The 20037-nt window shown below is 46.8% G+C and overlaps 1 protein-coding gene across 3 annotated transcripts in view; it reads left to right on the top strand.

The window, feature by feature from the left end:
- The window catches only part of LOC142571794 (aquaporin-9-like), a 59038-nt gene extending 39550 nt beyond the window's left edge, over nucleotides 1–19488 (top strand). The window contains exons 7-8 of one of the 3 annotated variants that reach the window (XM_075680411.1): nucleotides 10432–10518; nucleotides 16283–19488. In XM_075680411.1, coding sequence (XP_075536526.1) covers nucleotides 10432–10518; nucleotides 16283–16386 — 191 coding nt within the window. In that variant the 3' untranslated portion in view covers nucleotides 16387–19488. Of the gene's footprint in view, nucleotides 1–5886; nucleotides 6739–10431; nucleotides 10519–16282 lie in introns of those variants that run through there. The other 2 variants (XM_075680413.1, XM_075680412.1) reach the window with 2 other exon arrangements.
- Nucleotides 19489–20037: the final 549 nt, after the last annotated feature.

A 20037-nucleotide genomic window follows, 5' to 3' on the forward strand; every position in this document is an offset into this window, starting at 1 on the left:
CTCTTTCGCGGTAACGTTCACTAAAGGCACATATTCTCACACTTTTGCGCACCCATAAGTTACGAGTTATACGTTAACTTTCATCAATGTAACCTGCAGCAGAAGTACACAGATTCTTGCTAAACATAGCAGTTGCCGTAAGCTATCTGGGCCTTATTGCAGCGTAACATTTCTTATAGGCACACAGTCTTGCAAGCTTTCGCATATAGTATACAGCTTGCGCAGCGATGTACGCTATTCGCGAATTTCGACCGAACGTCCACAAAGCGAGGAGCATGTTAGCGCCATAAAAACCGTCCAACCTACCGTGTACGACTGAGCCTGCGTGTAGCACCGACGCTCATGCAAATCTTTAACGCGATATATTTCTAGCAGTACAGAAATCCGTTGGTCAGCTGGTCACTTTCGGTATGCGTGGATCGCTGAGGATATTGTAAGCGCCAAATAATGAGAAAGTGGTATTGCCTTTGTTTCTGTTTTGTTCCTTCCGGATTCCATTTCTAAATCGATATCATGTGACGCCTAAAACCTAGTGGACAGGCACCGTGTGCCAGACGCGTGACAGTGCACGCAGAAGTCTTGCTGAGCGCGTTTACATATTCGCATGATATATAGTTAGCGCATTCGAACTGCAGTCGCTGCCGCTCCCCCAGCAGTGGAATGAACAGAAAAAGAACGGTAGCAGGATGCCTGAGTAATGGCAGTCAATCACCCATATTTGGCTAAACATATTCAACTCTGCACTAAAGCCTACACATAGAGGAAAAAACTGCTCGTTTCTTGGTCGCCTACGTGCCCCCCTTGATTCGTTTGGCTGCGAAAAATTAATTCCATTTCGTGTATGGCACTGTTTTCTCCTTTTTTTTAAGAAATGTATTTCTGTTGGATGTTGCAACTTCGTCTGATACTCGCTATACTCCTTTTCTCTTCACACTGGACGCAAATAATATTCAATAGAAATATTCATAAAGTAGCCCCGTAGAGTGGCAGCAGGCGTGTAGGTTCACCTCTCGTGTTTCGCCGTCCAGTAAAGTTGAAACGCGCACGCTTCACGACGCCGTAGTGTACAGTTAGCGCACAAATGTTGACGCGTACACAACTGGCGCATATAGTCCAAGCGTGCATACATTGCACTGCGCACCACTTGCATAGGTTGTGTTCAGTTTCTACTAGGTTCCAATATCTGAAACACGTGGCAACACTATAACAGATGGAGGCTAAGTTCGTTATCGCTCCTTGCGATTTGTTTCTTACTTTTCTAGAAAAAGTTTTCAATGTCTTAGCATCGTTCCTCGCTTACTATTGCCTTCGCACTTTGCTGAACGTATGTACAGGGTGTCTCTTAAACAGTGACGGACAACTTTTGAGAGGCCCTTCACGAACTGGCGCCGGAAATTCGCCGGTTACCCTTTTGAGAGTGTGTACGCGGACTTGCCAGAGCAGTTCTTTCAGCTGTTCTTTGAGCTCGGGAACCGTCTAACGATTTCGCACCGAAAAGATGGCCCTTGCGAACAACTCATACTGTCCCCTGTTGTTCCCTTTCTTTCTTTTTTTTCGGTGTAAGAAGAGGGGATGCAGCCAAAGTCGTACATGTAGTTAAATATTGCACAAATTTTAGAAAGGCTAGGGCTTTCGATGTGGACCCTATGGAAAAACCGTATTCGCGCCCTCAATGTAATCCTATAGAAGCGTATAATCATTCTTCGGAGAAAGCACAACTGTTGTGCTTCCGCCGGGCTTATGTTTCTGCAGATGCTTTGACTGAAGCCCATAAGTGTGCGACGTTATTCAGAGTTTCTGTTTTCAGCAAGCGGTTCTGCGCCTTCTTCCTGGCTTGCACTTGTCTGTGTGTGCGGTGTACTATAGCCAAGCCACAGAACGGTGCAATATGTGGCCGACTTTGTCGTCGCTCTTGAAAACCGCAGTGCCAATCGACATACGCGCCGCCTTGCCCTAAATGATTATTTAAAAAAAACGTTAAGCTAGGTTTCTATACGACATTTCTTTAACGTACCTTCTTTGTCACTTTTGTCAAGATTTGAGAAAACGATTTCAATGCCGAGGACCGGTGCGACGCCGTCTGGAAGTTTTCGCATTAGCTCCCATGAGGTTGTGGCAACGTTAGGTCGAGCGTAGTTGATCGTTTATTAACAAGTCAATTACATTGTATTCGCTTACATATGAAAAAAAGAACTCAAATTTGCAACCAATTAGGGTTCTTCTTCTTCTTCAAAAAAAAAATTAGAGCGGAAAATTCTTGACGCCACACTGAGATCATAAACGACCCGGCTAGGGAACAAAGTTGAAAAAGGGAGATCCTTCTTCGATAACTTTCATCTAGTAAGCCGTTTTTTTTTTGTTTATTTCTTTGCGAATGAAGTCCACAGGAAGCTTTCAGAGTAGTCCGCCTTTTTTTGCCTGACTTAGTACCTCCATTTAGTGTTAATTAAAATACGCGCTATGGGGAGTGCGTTCTGATCTCGATACCCAAAAAGGGTAACCCCGGAAAGTGCGCTGTGATTGAAAGAAGCAGATGAAATGGCAAGATGGCTTCAATTACGGCGGCCACGGCACGAAGTGCAGGCGCGTCTACGGTATGCTCTACCACCACCGTTTCGCTGTGTGACGTTCCTTCTACTGGCCATTGCGTAAGTCGTTACCCTGCGGAAGTGCCACGAATCGCTTCATAAACGAATAGCTTCATCAGAACGAAATCTGCGAGCGCTTACCACTTTGCCTTGACATGGGAACTGCGGCCAAAACGCTTTCGGTCCCGCAAGTTTTCGTCGAAGAAGTTCACGGAGGGAGGTTGCAGAAGTCCGGCGTCCGAGACCCCAGCGCGTTGCCCAATCTCGGAGTCCATAAAACGCGTCGCTATTGCAGACGGACGGTGAATCGATGCCCTCGTCGCCGCAAGTGAAACGGCTCACCCACTTCCGCTGCTTCAGCCAATCGCAGCGCGCACTCCCCGGGGAACAGCTGCAGCTTCCGCAGAGATCGCGTGGCGAACGCATGCCCCTGGTCAGAGAAGCTGGCACCATCTCTCTCTCGAAAAAAAAAAAAGAAAGAGAACAAAACAAAAACGGCGACACGTGACCCACGAGGCACCCTGTGTACGTACGCTCCAATGCGCGAGCCGTGCGCTCTGGGCACCACGCAGAGGAGTCGCCCGTCCCTAACGTGGCCGTGGTGGGCGGAAAGAAACCAGCCGCCGACGCCGCACCGTCTCCTGCTGCTGCAGCACAGGCTTCGCCTCAGGCTGCCTTTCCTCAGAGGTCCGATATCGAGGCCGGCAGTCCTAGGAAGACCCAGTAGCGACAGCGACCCATATCTATGTGCGCATCCGACGTCATACGTAAGAACGCATCCGCGCCTCTAAGACCTTATAGCGGACTCCTGTAATATAGTTCATACTCCAAGAACTATATATGGCGCACTGACAACACCTTTGTGAGAGGATGAATGCTTGTTTCACGATTAACTCCGTTTTAGAGAGTTATAGCACACGCCGAGGGGATTGTATACTTTCAATGTCTACGGGTGTCTAACCATACTTTATCGCACCGCACGTAACTCGAGGGGTGGGACAGCCGAAACAAACGCAGCGGCTTGTCGTCTCCCTGACAAAATACGCAAATTATCCTCGAGCAGAGAAGCTGCTCTTCAAGTGAAGCAAAAGTCGACAACGAAAGCAGTCGTTGCTGCACATGGAAATGAAGGTGTTGTTTTTGCTTCGTATAAAAGAACATTGCGGGGTTTTTATAAAGAAATCTTACAGTGACACTATAAATAGAAGCACTGAATCAGTTTAGAGTGACAAAGCTTTCCTCCAGAACACAATTTTTGTTCATTTGGTGGCAATGCGTTGATTAGTAGTGGAGAAAATGAAGGCCATAGTTCTTCTTTTTGTGTCGAAACCTCATTGCCGGTACGTCAGTGTGACGTCACGGATTGCACACCATCTCCGTATTTGGGGCATTGTGGCGCAGTATAAGTTCTTAAAATATGCCAAATTCACTTTTTGGTGTCCTTTTCTTTTTTTTTTTAGAATACGGTGCAGTCCATCTTTGCCGATAAAAGACTAAATAGGCTAGAGCAAACGTTATCAGTATTTATGAAGACATGGGGAGCTGGTGCGGGAACTTCAAGGCGGCCTCGAGACCCGCCTCTCGTTTTTTTTTTTTTCTGTGCCTTTTCTGGCTTACGGTAAGGGTGACTTTGTTAGTATTCTAGAAAGGAAAATTACAGACAGAGTTCAAGATAATTTTTTAGTGTCCCTTTTAACTTATTATTAGACTAGGGATAAAAAAGTTTCAAACGGAATGTCACCGGTACGGAATGAATCCGTGACCTCCATGATGCATAGCGTCAGAAAATCGTTATCGAGAGAGTGAAGCACCGCGAAATGTGCGTGTGTGTGTGACGTGTGTGTGCGCGCGTGTGTATGTGCGTGTGTGTGTGCGCATATGTTCTCTCTTCCTCTCCTTATGTCTAGGAACGGCCAAGGTTGTCTTCCTTTTTGTGCGTTACAGGGTGTCTCATTGTCACGTCTTCTTGCCGCTCGTGTCGCTACGATTGCTTTAAGGCTGGTAATTTAAGCCGCCACCATGCAAGGTCCTTAGGCAGTTTATGCCGCACACAAATACGTACTGCAGCGACTTCGATCGTGGTTTCGAAGCCAACGTCAGCGATCTTAAAATTCAAGTTAAACATCCCATAAATCACTCCGATCTCTAAAGCGAGAGAGCGATTTCTCTGTTTTCGCTTCCTTCCACACGTGCCCTCTCTCCCCCTCGCCGCGTGGTTCTCGGAATACACGTGGACATTACGTCGGCGCCGAAGGTCACGTCGGTGATTCTACCTTGTTTGAAAACACCATCAACTTTCACTTATCACACGACTCCGAGTTTTTTCGGCTACGTGCTGTCACCGTTGTACGGGCAGTGCAAAACGCAATGAACGAAATGAACTCAGTTGATTGCACACGACAGGCAAGCGAGATGTCGTAGAAGAACTGCAGGCGAGCGTGAGTGCATTGTAGAGGCGCACCCGCAGACAGGCCTAAACTTGAATTCTCGGGTTTTATGTGCCGAAACCACGACTTGATTATCAGGCACGCCGTAGCACGTGGGAGACTCCGGATTAATTTTGACGACCTGGTGATCTTTAACGTGCCCTAAAACGGAACGCGGGCGTTTTTGCATTTCGTTCCCATCTAGATTAGGCTGCCGCGGCCGCGATTTGATCCCGCGACCACGTGCGCAGCAGCGAAACACCGTAGCCGCTAAGCAACCTCGGCGGGTTCGGACCTAAGCTGACGTTCCTCGTACACGGACAAATCCACAGCGTTTTATGCTTGAGACGTCTCATGTATGACCGTGTTGGCGACACGACGAGCGTCGAAGGGACGGGAAAAGCCGGAAGTGGAGCAATCTTTTGTTACAATTTCAATTTTTTTTTTACATTCCGCTTGACTTTCGCGCATTAATTAGCCGCATTGAAAGAAATGTATACATACGTACAGTTTATATCCCCATAATTTGTCCGAAATATCACTCAAGAAAACTTGATCGGCAATTTATACTTTCCTTCAGCGCACATCCGATTGTCTCGCCGACGTCGCTTTTTGCGCGAAACGTTGTTACCGGGCTTAAGTCATTCCACCCTTGTTGATTTGGTGCTTTCCCAGCACACAGAAAAGAAGAAGAAAAAAAAAGTTCTTCAGTCACAGAGAATAAAAGATTCTAGACATTTTGCGCACGAATATCTCTAATGGTGTGTTTCGTAGAAAAGCTACACCTATAAACGGACTTAGAAGTCGCGCGTATGTACTCATAACGTGGCCCATCTGACCATCATTTTCGCATCTGCGCGTTTCTTCCGCAGCCGAACACTTGGTTGCATCGCCCAGCCCTGGCCAACTTGCAAAGGAAGCCTAGTCCGAGTCGACGTGAAGCCAGGATGTTTTTTTCTCTGTCCTTTTCTTTTTTTTGTCCGCGTTGGTCTTGGAGATGCCCCTATTTGTGTTCACGAACTGAAAAGTTGCCATCACCAGCATCGTCATTAACACTTTCTCGGCATCCGACCTGCGTCATTCACTAATCACTTCGAATGCGCATGCGCAACGGTGGCGAGGGCGCTTACGACCTCGTCATCCCAGTGGCCGACCGTAAGTATCAGAACTGCTGCGTCATACTCGGAACAGTCTCGTCATCGCAGTGAGGGATCACCACTCTGAGGACCGCTGCGTCATTACACCGAAGACGCCTGCTTTGATAAGGGAGCTTCATACCACGTGCATAGACGAGTGAACGAGATCTGCGCTTTTTAAACGCTGCGTCCCTAATGCTGTGGGCATTTTTAGCGCAAAAAACAAAGGATAAAAAGAATGAGGAGCCTCACGGAGTGCGCCTTGGCACTTTGACCTAACTGCTGCTGAATCAAACTTTCTCAGTGAAAGGATGCTGAGCAGAGAGTTTTGCAAATGTGTTGCATGTCTGGGTAAACCGTGCTATTTTTACCTTGAAGGCAGCGCAAGAAAAAGTAAATTAACCATGACATGCTTAAGAAATTCCTCTTGTCATCTTCTAAAAACAGGCTTATTGACGTCCTCTACACAATAAATATTTTAACACCATTATGGGTGTATAAATGTTGTACTTTGTCTGTCTCATGGCTAGCATGCACCTCATTCTTTACGGGTAAGATTGAGTCGTTAATGAGAAGAAATAATTTTTGTGTTGTATGCATGTGTGTGGGGGGAGGGGGCACGGGATAAGTGGGGATGACCTTTATGACAAGTGAACATAATGATAGTTGCGACAGACAACACGGAAATTTCTTGAAATAATCTTCAAATAGCTACCGTCATCAAACTCTCGTGTCTGATATTTCGTTGCACACCAGGTCGCCAGAATAATTACTTTTCAACTGCGGGCTCCTTCATCGCCGGTGTGGTTTTAGCCCACTGTCGTTTACAATAAAATTTTTATAGCACTAAGGCTAAGTGTGTTAGCCATGGGACAAACAAACACCTTTAAAGGTGTAAAAAAAATGAATGCACATACATGAGAAGCACTAGTGAGTTCACGCTAACCTTACTTCTCGTGATGTTTCTCGGCACAGTCATTAGCATTTCGGCGTTGCCGTACGTCAGCCGCGCGTTTCATACGGTAATCCACCGCCTTGAGCCTGCTACATTTTGCTTAAACTGAAAGGTTTACCGTAAGGCCACTTTTTCTGTAAAGTGATGTGGCTGGGGAAAACGCTTTTGCAGAATTTTCAAGGCATCGTACGTCTGCCAAGCTCACAGAAGAGCGCACTTATCGTAACTTGTGGTACGCATCTAGAAGCGCTCGGGCTGTATGCGAAAACAGCTCTCAAGCCAAGCGGCGCATGGCGTGACACCGACATGCAGCAGGGGCGTTGGTCCAGTTTCTCTGCTGGGCCGTCAAGGCATGTGTAGGTTCAGCTGAGAGCAAAGTGCGTCGTGCAGACACCCGCCTGCTGTTTGAACCGGTTTGAAGCTCGCCTTCCGAGTTGCGGGCAGAGCCGTACATGTATGGTGAGGCAACCGCACAGAATAGCTCTGCGCTCAATGCGCAGCGGACAGAAGTCCACGCACACCGCTGTGATACGGGCTATATTTGAGACTCGTCATTGTGAGGCCGTGAGGTATAGACGAAACAAGAAGGAGTTGTGGTAGCACAGCTGCTCAGGTGGCGCGTCTCTCCGTTCCCGTGAATGAGCGCGGTCGCCGTGTGAACGGCGATGAAGTAACACGGAACAAAAATACGGAAGCTACGTCTAGTCGCGAGGAGTGTCAGCGGAAGGCAAGGTCTTCTCACTGCGCATGCCATGGCGGCAGCAACGTTTCGTTGGCATTTCGCCAACAGCATGCCACGGAAAGGTGTACGACTGTGCCTGCAGCTGATGCGTAACAAAAAATGCGTAACATCATTTCTGACACGGTAAATTTGATACCTCAAAATTCTACTTGCTGCGTAGCGCTGTACAAGGAAAGTCCATAGTAGCGTTTTTCGGTACACTGGAGAACATTTCAGTTGTAAATAGTATAGCAAACAAATTATTCAGTTATAACCTCACTAATTTTTGCTCAATTTTCTTTCTTTTTTGTACTAATGTACTCTTGATTGCGAGAAATAAATATGAACAAGTTGCTTTAATGTGATTTGGAGTGGTGTGGGGTTAACGTTTGCTATAGTTTCATTCACGCGTGCCTACATTGCCAGCTGTAAACTGTGCCGAATCCGCGTAGCACACGGTATACCTAACTCAAAGAAAGAAAGTAAAAACAAGCAAACGAACGTCTCGGCCACAACTACTATACTGCACGACTATATTGGCGTCTGGTGACACTGTTACCGTTGTTCCGCAGGCTTTTGCTATTGTTCTGCTGCTGCGAATGAGGACGCGGGTTCAATAAACGACCACGGCAGCCACATTCTAATGGGGGCAGCTACAAAGCTCGACTAACAAGCTTTAGGTGCACGCTAATGGATACCTCAAGTGGTTAAAATTTCGAGCCGTGCGCTTCGGCATCTCTCCGATTGTTGCTTTGCGATGTTAAGCACCTTGGATCAGTTGCGTTCATGAATGCTAAGTACAATGAATTGTAGCGCCCCGTCAAAGGGAAACCGACTCGGTCCTTGATTTTATATCGTGGGAAAATTGTCTTGCTTTTTAGTTCTTCGTTGTAATGAAAACGGCGTACTAGCTCTTCGATCAGCAGATCGTACGACTTGCACGGCTGGGGGGCGACGCAAGGGACGAAGACGAAGGTAGCGAGACGAACATCCGCAATGCTTAACTAGCAACTGAAGGTTTTACTGCGAAAAAAAAAAACATACACTGAGTGCATCACGTGATGCACTACATAAAAAGCTAGGGGCAGGAAGCGGAAAAAAGAAAGCAAGGCCGGCAGCAATGGTGATGAGAGGTTATGAAGGTACAGCAATGATTAGTACAAGCTAAGATGGCATAATTCCAAATCTAACAGATACCGCCCACTCAAGCAATGATAGTAATAACTGTCTCAAACAGATGGAGCCCTTTTTCTTTATCTAAAAGGTCTCCATAATTTCACTAGACATCTTATTCCGATGCATGAACCTCGGTGCCTTCAAAAGGCGGCTTGCACCTACAGTCGTGGCAGTGAACTGATGCGAGTATGGAAATCCCTTTAGGGAGCTATTGTGTGCTCTTAATCTAATAACGGCCACTTTCGCCGACGAGGACAAGACAAAAAAAAGGAATCGAGTGAACGACGTCACACTGACGAGAGAAATGTCAACCCTTGCCTTTCGCTGCACTTCATTTTCTGGACGTCCCTGTGAAGGGACAGTGTTTGTCGTCTCGCGTCCTTCGTCCTCGGCCCTTGTGCTACTCCCAACCACGAATGTTAACCAACTTGCTCTATTTTCGGCTCTTATTTACGACGGGTTGTGACGGCAGTCGCATTTTATTACGTTCGCACGTTCCTTTACTGCGAGAAAACGCGGGCGCACCGAACGTGCTGTTCCATTGCGAATACTGATTCTCAGTGGCTTCGCGAATGCACGTCGTATACATGCCATATATAGAAAACATTCGCAATGCAGTGACTTACCGACTGATAGACCACACCTCTGGAGAGAGCCGTCCGCAACATTAAAAAAAAATAAACGCATGCTCATCGTTGCGCCGTTGCTTTCATCGTTGCATGTAGAAATCGCAGCGTAATAGCTCCCATTCAACACAAACGCAAACGTCGTTCGTAATCGATTCATTTTGCACCCAGAACGTCGAAGCAGCAGGGAACGCCTGATCGTGAATTTCAGCCTTCCCAAGAGCCCAGGCCGGAAAATTGCACATTATCAAAACATGACACTAACCGCGGCACTACATTTACGGGGCCGATAAAACTAAAAGGCGCTATGTTACTCACACGCCACCACAACACTAGTGCGGTTTTTTATGAACCGTTTAGTGAACTGGACATGAAAAAGGCCGCCTGTGAGTCGCCGCGTTCGCATACTTGTAGCAATGCACTATAAATATCCATGCACCGATGCTTCTGCAAGCGTCCAAGAACAGCCTGAAGTTTGGCATCGGTTTTCCAAACTCCGTGCATTTGCTCAAATGCGCAGTACTGCAACGATTCGAACTGACCACAACGGTTAGATGTTCGCTCTGCTTGGAACTCTTCTAGAGAAACAACAAAGGGCCTTGCATGGACTCAATTTGTCTTACTGTAACCAGAAACATGTTCGAGCGTCGTTGAAAGAGAACACACTGAAACAGATGCTGGCGCTTTCGAAAACCGGGCTCGTCCTCTGTCCTGTCGCGCGAGAAGCGCCGGGAAGAAGTTGAACCTCTGCAATGGTCTGCCTCGGTTACCGTAGAACTGGACAATGTCACATCTCTTTGTAGCTAACGGGGAGTCGACGACCGGGAGATCGAGACCCGCGGACTGTTGGCCCATGCGCAAGGTGTCCACTTCTAGGGTGGTGGGCAGCCGTAAGTATGACATACATTAGAAACACAAGCACAGTGTGAGCGCCACACGCCTGCTAACCTGCCTTCGCAAGCTTCGCGCTGGCCCGGCTCCCGGTTTCCATCGCACGTCAATCCCTGCTGAATGGAAGCACAACGCACATAACCAAGAAAAGTGCGCTCATTCTCATTCGTCTTGTTATTCCATTACACTCCAGCTTTTATTTATTTATTTATTCATTATTTCTTATTTATTTGTTTAGTTTCGACTAGCACAATTTTCTTTCGCGCCAGTGATTTCAAGCATGGCATCGTTGTGCTGCTCGAGCTTACTTTCTCACTTCCTGGTCTATGTTTGCTGGAGAAGCACTTTGTTTGTGACCATGTGCTCGTGCACACCGCTGGTTCAACGACACAAGAGGGCGGGTGAAGGGAGCCGTTCTAATTCCGTCGGGTCGCTTTGTTTCCGCACTCACATTTGCGTCACGAGCTACCGGCATATAGGTAAAGCGACCTATACCGCAGAGGACCTACCGATATCGGCACGAACCTTGCGAGTATTACGTTATCAGCAGCCCGCTGAGAGCTCGTGCTACGCAGCGCGCCGCCCGACCTCGAATATTATTTAGCTCGCGTTAGTCTTGTAAGTTATCTGTGTTGAAATACTGACGCGCATGCGTTTTCTGCGCACGAGTGCGATTTGCCTGCTGACCGTTTTCGGGCGACACTAAACCGCATGCGCTTTACTTTTGCCTCGTGCACTTGGCGTGCTGTGGCTTCCCAAACTAACCCGCACGGTTATTTGCTGTTTTGCACCATACGACACCTTTTGTGTGTCCTTTTCGAGTCTTGTGAGAGGTACTGCAGACAGCGTTTGCGAACGACACATATTTCTTTAATGGTGTCAAACTTTCGATAGTGTGCATTGTTGCCTCCAAAAGGTAAGTGACTCTATACTCGAAACAACGCTGCAGATAATGTAGTTAAGTCACGATTGGGAGTAGCGATCGCTGTCGCACATAAAATTATAAACTACTCTGCTGCGCACCACAGAAGGTTGAAGTGCCCTCATACGAGCTGCAGCAACCGAGGCCACTGCAACCTTCTATTTGTTAAAGTTAATCAATATATCAAAGAACTGTAGAGCCACATTTATGAAGCACCAACAAATTGCCGCCATTAAACGATGCCTGTTCGCGACATATGCAAATTCATTATCGGTCATAAAGGATGGCTATGTGTGTGTGGGCGGGGGGGGGGGGGGGGTGTAGATGAGGGGGAGAGGTTAGAGAGAGAGGTGGTTGTTTACTTCCCAAAACCGGTAATAAGAGATGGACGGATATAGAAGTCGTCTCGCAACCAATGTGGTTTAAAAGTACTTTGGCTGGCTGCCATAACCGTCGGCCACGGAAAAACTGTTCAATTCGAAGGCGACAAAAAGGAAACCGGCATCTTTAGCCACAGCAGTGCGTGACTCAAGCGCGAAAAGCGTGAAAAGAAAAGAGTAAAATACTACAGCTTCGCAGGTAACTACGCCTCGACGGGTACGCCTGTTACAACAACAACAACAACAACAAAAAAGCAATAGCGGCGTCAGGCCGCGAGCATCTCTGGTGTTATTCACAACTGCGCATGAAGCGGTTGAGAGCTCGGCGACTACGTGCTACTTCCGTACCTGCCACGCATCATTGCAAGGCGGCTCCGACACGCATCCCATTGTCTCCGATTCTGTTTGTGTCCCAGCTTTGGTTGATAACAAGGGACAATCGGAGGGCGTTTTGTTTCACGAGGGGCCTCCTGGCATATGCATATTTGACCTGCTAAGAGAAACGCCCCTGGTGTTTTCTTTTTGCTTGCGCCTAATCGACACTAAAAAAAAAAAATCGCTCTTATCGTAGAAAAGTCGCCATGGGATATGTCCCCTTTCATTTGTGTTGAAGCAGCGGAGGAGCACATTTATCTAGGCCAGGTAGTCGCAGAAGACTCTGATCCGAGAAGGAAGCATGCAGAAGAATAAAAATGTGTTGGAGCTACTTTGGCAGACACCCAGAGGTCATAGACTATGCCAATGCCAGTGATATGCCAATATGCGTGAAAGATATATAACTACCGCGTTCTGGCGGTACTAAGCTGTAAGGTTGAAACTTCGAGCATGACAATCTTAAACTAAGGACCAAGCATCGAGGGATATAACGGAAAATTATGGGCATTACATTCATAGTTAGGAAGACTACGGCAGTATGTGGGCGGTAGACGCGGATAGATATTCTTCTTGAAATTAAGATGAAGCTTAAATGACACTTAAAGGCACAATCTAGCTTGGCATCTCTTGCTTTTCGTCGTCGCATCGCCACGCTCTCTCTTTATCACAAATTTTTTTACAGCTCACTAAGCCGCCCGCCTTACGTCACGCCATCATCTTCACGCATGTCACAGCGCACCAGCCATCAACTCCAAGTTTCTCGTCCTCGAACACGAACTGTCACTTTTCAATCATCATTTTTTCCTCGAGCTGCCAAGGACTGGAACGACCTACCCATTAATGTCGCTGCCATCACATGTCATTCACAATTTCTAGAAACTGTTGAAACTTGTATTTCAATGTAACACCTGCCTTTTCCTATGTTCACATGTTAACCACCCCTTATGTAATACCCCGAACGGGGTCTTTAAGGTAATAAAATGAAATGGAAATGAAATGAAGCGCACTTGGACAGGTTATAAAATTCACGAATAACATGCAGTCTAATAGAAGAACAGAACGGATACCACAAAAAGAAGAACACAGTCGATGGCTGTAGAGGTTTGTGCAAAGTATAGGGAAATTGGGAAATTTAATTTTCATGCGTACAAAATCTACTTGGCGGACGCACAACCTGTGTAATTCGAGAAAATTGCTAGACAAGGTTGTCGTCTCACAGTAAACTTAGAATCAGGCATTAGGGGCGATAAAATTCCTCATGTTGCCGGGGCCGGTTTTCATAACGCATTCGCACGAAAGTTCGTACGATAGAACTGTTCGTAAGAAAAGGCAACGGCAATAGAACGTATTCTTAGCGAAAGTGGCCAGCCAATGTCTAACCGTCCGTAAGAGCGAAAAGTTTCGTAATTTGGACCCAGATTCCCAAATTTTCTAGTTCGTGAGGCCTATTCGTCATTGTCGGGCTAAATTAGACAACTTTCGGGAAACTTAAAAGTATAAAATTGGCCCAAGTAAGCGAAAATGCAACGAAATCATTGACCTCGCACTAATGTCATTTGTGCAACTGTTTCGCGCTAAATTTAGAAGTGTAGTGATTGAAGTTCTGTTTCTCCGCTAAACAATCTTTTTTTCTGGCAAATAAAGGCCACGAGAGATTTGTCAGGTCGCTATACGACATCAAAATTCGCTTAGTGTTTCTTTTTAGCGACGCTTGACGGCGTGAACGGGCTACATTTGATTATATTATGGTTGTATATTCTTCAAATACACAAACATATCGTTATATATTTGCGTTTGCTACGGAACGGGCGAAGCAGTTGAGACAAAGGACACTGCGGCCCCTTCAGCGATGACGTAACTTGACTGAGTTAATGGCACGATCCCTTGAAATTGCGAGTTCCTGTAGGCAGCCTATATAAAAGCCCACCGGTCCGAGAGGCATACGGTGGCGTATGCGACCTGCTCAACTCAAACTAAAGTAGGCCGAATTAAAACATAAAATCTTCTGAATCAATCTGTCTATACTCCGTTCCATACATAGCACCCAACGCTATGGAAGCTGCGCAAGAAGTTCGGTCAAGAAAAGTTATCACTCTGCGCGTTCCGTCCATGCTTCGCTGCGCTTCAAAAGTGTTCGCTCGCACGATCATACACGTGATGCTCCTCGCAACGGGTTGCAAATAAAAGACCCGGAAAGAACATCCAAAACAAAAAATTACCGTGGTTGAACGCGGTTAAGCCAAGTTTGTCGAGCGATAGCACGGTTTTGCTGGCTTTGGGAGAGGACAGAGACGCTACTCGGCGCCGTCAGCAACCACCTCATCTTAAGACAACACACGCGCTGCCCGGTGCGGCAGCAGCAGCGAGCGCACTGACCTTCATGCTGCGTCTCGCTTCAACGCGAACTAAGGGCCGAAAGTACAGCGCATACGAAGCTAATAGCGCTCGGCGCACTTTGTAAACATCGCAGATAGCTTCGAAGACGAGGCCCGCGCGACCGCGCACTTTCTTGACATCGCAGGTCGCTTGCAAGATTATACGGGCGCCCACGCGGCGTACGCTGCAGCCACCGGTAATGGCAGGCTAAGCCCCAGTTTGATCTTGGCTGAGCTTGAAGGTCAGATTTACGAAACCAGGTGTTTTCTGAGCTTATACCTGGTGTAGCAAAGCTATCGTTCTAAAATGATTTAAAACAGCGCATTAGCGGCCGTATATACAGTGTGTTTTCTTTTAAGGATTAAAAGTTGTTTCATTCAATACTGAGCCTATGTAAAAGAACAGTCGCGCACAATTGCGGTCAAAACACATCAAACTATATCCAAGTACGAACGAAGCCACTGTAAGGAGCCTCTCTAACCTTCACTACGTTGACTGCTATGTATAGAACGGAGTATAGCAGTATATATGTGCAGCGAAGGCCCGCTGTAGCTCTGTTGGCGGCATGGTGTTGTTGCGAAAGGAGCGTTAGCCACGACGGTGCTATCAAGGCAGCAATCGTCTGAACGTCGAAACACCAGCTGAAATTGAAGCTCAAGCGTGAAACGACAATGGAGAGGTTTGTTGCGAGTAAAGAGTGCTCAGAGGCAGGTACGAATAATAAAGCATCGAGGAAAGGGAGCAAAAAAAGAACTTCTTCCAAGCCGATCAAGCCCGCCTCAATTAGCTAAGCCGGAGGAAGCATACACGGCGAAATAAACTTGCTACTTGGCACACTTCTCGTCACGGTTATTTTCACGTCGCGTAGCGGTTAAATTTGAGAGGAATGCTCTTTGTTTATTTCTAAGCGGTGAGACGTCGTTTATGATGGAAGTGTCTGGCCAGGATCGGCCGCGGTGAGCCTTGAGAGAGCGGACTGAAAATGACGCTTATGATGATGATGATGATGATGATGATGATGATGATGATCTTCATTTAAGACACGTACCCACTAAGTGGGATAAGCCAAGAATAGCTTAAGAGGATTATTTATTCTGAAAGAAAAACTTTAAAAATGCAACAAAAGAGAGCATTGAAAAGGGAAGAAATGAAATTGAGCAGTCAGGCTAACCCTAAACAAGATTATGAGAAAGGTAGTAACGAAGAAGAGGTAAAATACCACATTAAAAAGAATTTTGGAATATCAATTTCAGCGAAATGAACAGTGACGCCGGTACTTGAGCCTCGCTCAGAGCTTTCTGTTTTCGTCGTCGTCTTTTCAGACGCTATGAAGTCGATGGCTGTGCCGCTACGAGTTCATTAATCCGAGGTCAACAAACTCCCGTTGCTATAGTGAGCAAGCCATGGTGACAGACGTCGCCTCATCAGATAGAAACTAATATATTTATGAAGTACAGGCTGTGCAGGCTAACCAGGCCTGTGCAGGCCTGGTTATGTGATGCAGACCTGTGCTGAGGTTAAACGGTTTCTTTTTCCTTATGCTCTGCCATTCTTGTTGCATTTCACCTATTTATCACCACCATCATCGATTACCGTCATTCTAATACTTGGGTGGTGGCCTTCTGATTAGCATAGGAGATGATGTCGAAGACCAGGTTGTGCACCAGAACTCGTGTTTGAACGAACCTGGTTCTCTCAATTTCCTTGCAGTAGACGGCAAGGAGGCCAAGGAAGAGCTGGTGGAGACGCTGTACAAGGTCGACGGCGACAAGCTGGTGCTCGAGCTGGAACCGACCCAGCACCAGAAGCTGTGAAACCTCGTGCGTGCCTCCGCTCTGCAGTACCGCCGGAGTGGCGCCGAACGGCCAGCGTTACGCCTTTGTCGGTCCACGTGGGCCAACAGGTGTCGCTTCGATGGCGGTGTTCCTCCCTTCTAGACACAACGCAAGCCGTTCGCCCCCCTTTTGTACTCATACGAGCTATCCTTCCGAACGACCCCTGGCGGCCCTGTCACGAAGAGCTACTCCCCTGAACTGGCGGTGGCACGGGAAAGTGAAAAGACACGCGAGGTGCGCGCGCGAGGCATTGCAGCTAGGCCAGGAGGGTCATCGCGACTGCTGGTCCCGTACACGTCACCCGGCATTTTCAGCGCGTATTTTGAGTGTTGGGAGCCCTACGTGACACAAGACTATCGCGGACGCTTCTAAACAAAAGAGCTAGGGGTAGAAACGCTTTAGGAATAAAAAGGGAATAAATCGGGTAAAGCGATGCAGGCGGGTTGTCCGACGTTTCGACAGGTGTTTTTCAAAGGTGACCTCGTCATCTTTGGAGTTAGTTTTACGTGATGATCGTAGTGAGGTCACTTGGTGTCAGTGGCGCAACACACCAGCAACTCCAACCCCCCCCCCCCCCCCCCCCCCCCCCTCGAGAATCTTGATTTGCAGATTGGCGCAGGCTCCAGCGACGCGACGGGAGCCAACTCCACTAGCAACATATAACACGCCAAGGATAACAAGGCTGCGTTCGACGAAGATGGGGTTCGCCTATGGAAATATTGACGAGCTTGTTTGTAGCGCCTTCACTCTGGTTCACCCTTCTTTATATAGAAACTATGCGTGCGTAAGTACTTGCTTAAAGACGGTTTGTTTTTCCAGTCTGACTGGGAAAAACACAGCGAAAATAAAGTTCCGCCGGAGGACTAGAGCACACCGGCAATGTCTGCGGACATGGTTTATGAACTACAGCGCCTGACAAATCACGCGTGAGCTTTATTGGTGCAAAATGTCGATGCATACTTGTGTTTGTAATAAGTCAGCTCAGGCTATTTCGCTTCTCGGTGAGTATTGCGTTTGTTTCTTTACGACACGCGAGAAAGGCACAGTCTCCATGCAATCTGTTGCAGAGTGAGTGGACTGCCTGGAGAGTTGAACAGGATAACTTGACTGAAGAGAGATTAAGGTTCTGCAGGCGTACGTTGAGAGCTTTGTGACTACTCCAACTTGGCAGTAGTCAAGCACAGCTCGAACTCCGGACAAAGCAATGCTACCAGTGAACATAGAAAGCGTATACAGAACAACCACGACTGCATTTTGCGAACTAAATAGAACACCGCGGGAGACTAAGTAAAATTCAGCAATATTATGGATAAGCGAGGTCCTGCTAAAATTTGAAGTTTGCTTCTTGACACCGTGTATAGGGGTGAAATGGTCTGAAAAATTGTGCCGGTGCCGCTCTGACCAACAATTCTGATGGAAAAGCCGATCTACAGCACCATTTGCCTATGTGCGCTGCAATATCAGTAATAACTCATAAACGTAAACCTGGCTGAAATTCTACATAAATTTGCCAAAGCAAATGGCAGAAGAGGTACAGTCATAGGTACAGTCATACCTCGGATCTGTGCTTCCTATATAATCGACAGCGTCAGGTTGGTTTCCACGCGTGAGCAGAGGAAATGGTTACTCAGAATGCTAATAAATCGGAGCGGTCACTTCGTAAAGCGCAATAATAATGCTCATAGACTTGTATCGTTTGAAGATCTCTGATTTTTGTAAATTAACGTTTATGCGAGAGTAATGAAAGTTTCGCAAATAGATAAGTTTGTTATCATGGAAATAAGTGAGGAAGGCTCGTGCTCAAGTAAACTACAGTTTCTCAATAATCTGCAATAGTTCCATCATTGATGTGATAGAAGACATGTTTTGTCGTAGTTGCCAACCCTAGGCAACAGTCTGTTTAAAAAGTCCTATCGACAGTGAGGTTAATAGGCAGCGCGATCCGAGCTATACTGCAGAACAGTGAGGTGTCACCGGTATACATAAATAACGTTTGTTATCAAAGAAAGAAAAATGCTATGTGAGCGCTGGCTCTTTCAAGGTTACGATAAGCCTCGCCGTTAAGAGAATAAGTGCCAAATCATTTCGCCAGAATAGGTGATAATGAATGTCGTCCAAATGAAACAGACTTGGACAGCGAGATCAGATTCTGCTTAATGAGACCGAAATTAGTACACCAAAATGAAGCGTGAAACGCCAGAATTGTGTCTTAAGAAATATCAACTGCATTTATACATATCAATTGCATTTGTATCAATACAAACTTTGAGCATGCCCTACATGAACGGCTGTCCTGTGCTTCATTTGGACGACGCCGGTTGCGCAATGTGCGTACAGTGTTCACTTGGAAGGCTGAAGAAAGAGTGTAGACTGCAAGTGAGTTCCACCTGACGTTGTTTCTTGAATTGTAACTGCGGGATGTAAATGAGGACAGCGCAAGAACACCAGCATGCACACATCCGAAGCCACTTTAGGAAAGCTTTTTCGTACGTAAGATCGACGCAGCGTTCGGCTGACGCCTTGACTCCCGTTTACTTGGCTGTCGAGGCGGCCCTCGTGAGGCGATCCTACGCACGAACATCGTTGTGCGTGTGGCCCTTGACTTAAGTGCGTGTATGAGTGTTACCAACCGTGTATTGCGCGTGCGATGATGTTTGTGTCTTAATGACGTCATGACGAAGGCTTACAGTGTCGTTAAACATGAGCTTCGGGCTGGTTCACTCGTGTCTGCCTATACAGTGAGACAGCGCAAGGTGCAGGGCGACGAGACCCGGCAGACTTTCCGTGCGTTCGCCTCTTTGTTGGTGACGATTTAGCTTGGTCATAAAGCGTTTCACTCGTTTTGGTCGCAAGTGTCGCGAATTTTGTCAAGCCTATCGTTATGTGCAGCGCCTGCTACTTTGAATTTATAGTATGTTTGTCTTCTCTTTTGTGGACGACAGAGCGATGAATGAGCCGTCGCTGGTGATGCTCATGTGCTATTTTATCAAAGTGTTGTTACCGGTGGTGGTTGTAGCGCCCATTTTTGCTGAAACCAATTCTTTGTAAACCCACGTAATAAAACTGTCTACCAACGAATAAGAGAGGACCTGTCAATGGTGTCACGTTTTCATTACGCTCAGGATAAAAAAAAAACTTGGTAAAAGGATACCTGCTAAAAGGTTGAATGAATCCTTAAGTACATCTGAATGATTCGAGAAAAAAAAATTCCGCATCTGATGCAATTGCTGAACGCGTCATTTTTTCACCGAAAGTGAGATCAAATGTAACAAAGCATCCATTATACTCCCGAAATGAAGCTTGCAAAATTTCTAGGATCCTGTCTACACAGACAATAAGTAAAGCGTTCGAGTAATCTTCCGCGTATGTGCGAAAGACTCTAGAAATTGTTATTAACCCGAACTTAAGCTCGCTGTTTTAAGAATTCTCTATTTAGTCGGCAAGCCTTCCCTACAGAAGCCAGTACGTACTTCAACGTTTGCAGATCTCACCCTTTTACTTGGCGTGCTTTTCGTTAGCGTAAATGCTATGCTAGATAATAATAATATTTGGTGTTTTACGTGCCAAAACCACTTTCTGATTATGAGGCACGCCGTAGTGGAGGACTCCGGAAATTTTGACCACCTGGGG

This window comes from Dermacentor variabilis, chromosome 2 (assembly GCF_050947875.1).
Source record: "Dermacentor variabilis isolate Ectoservices chromosome 2, ASM5094787v1, whole genome shotgun sequence".
NCBI classification, from domain to species: Eukaryota; Metazoa; Arthropoda; class Arachnida; order Ixodida; family Ixodidae; genus Dermacentor; species Dermacentor variabilis.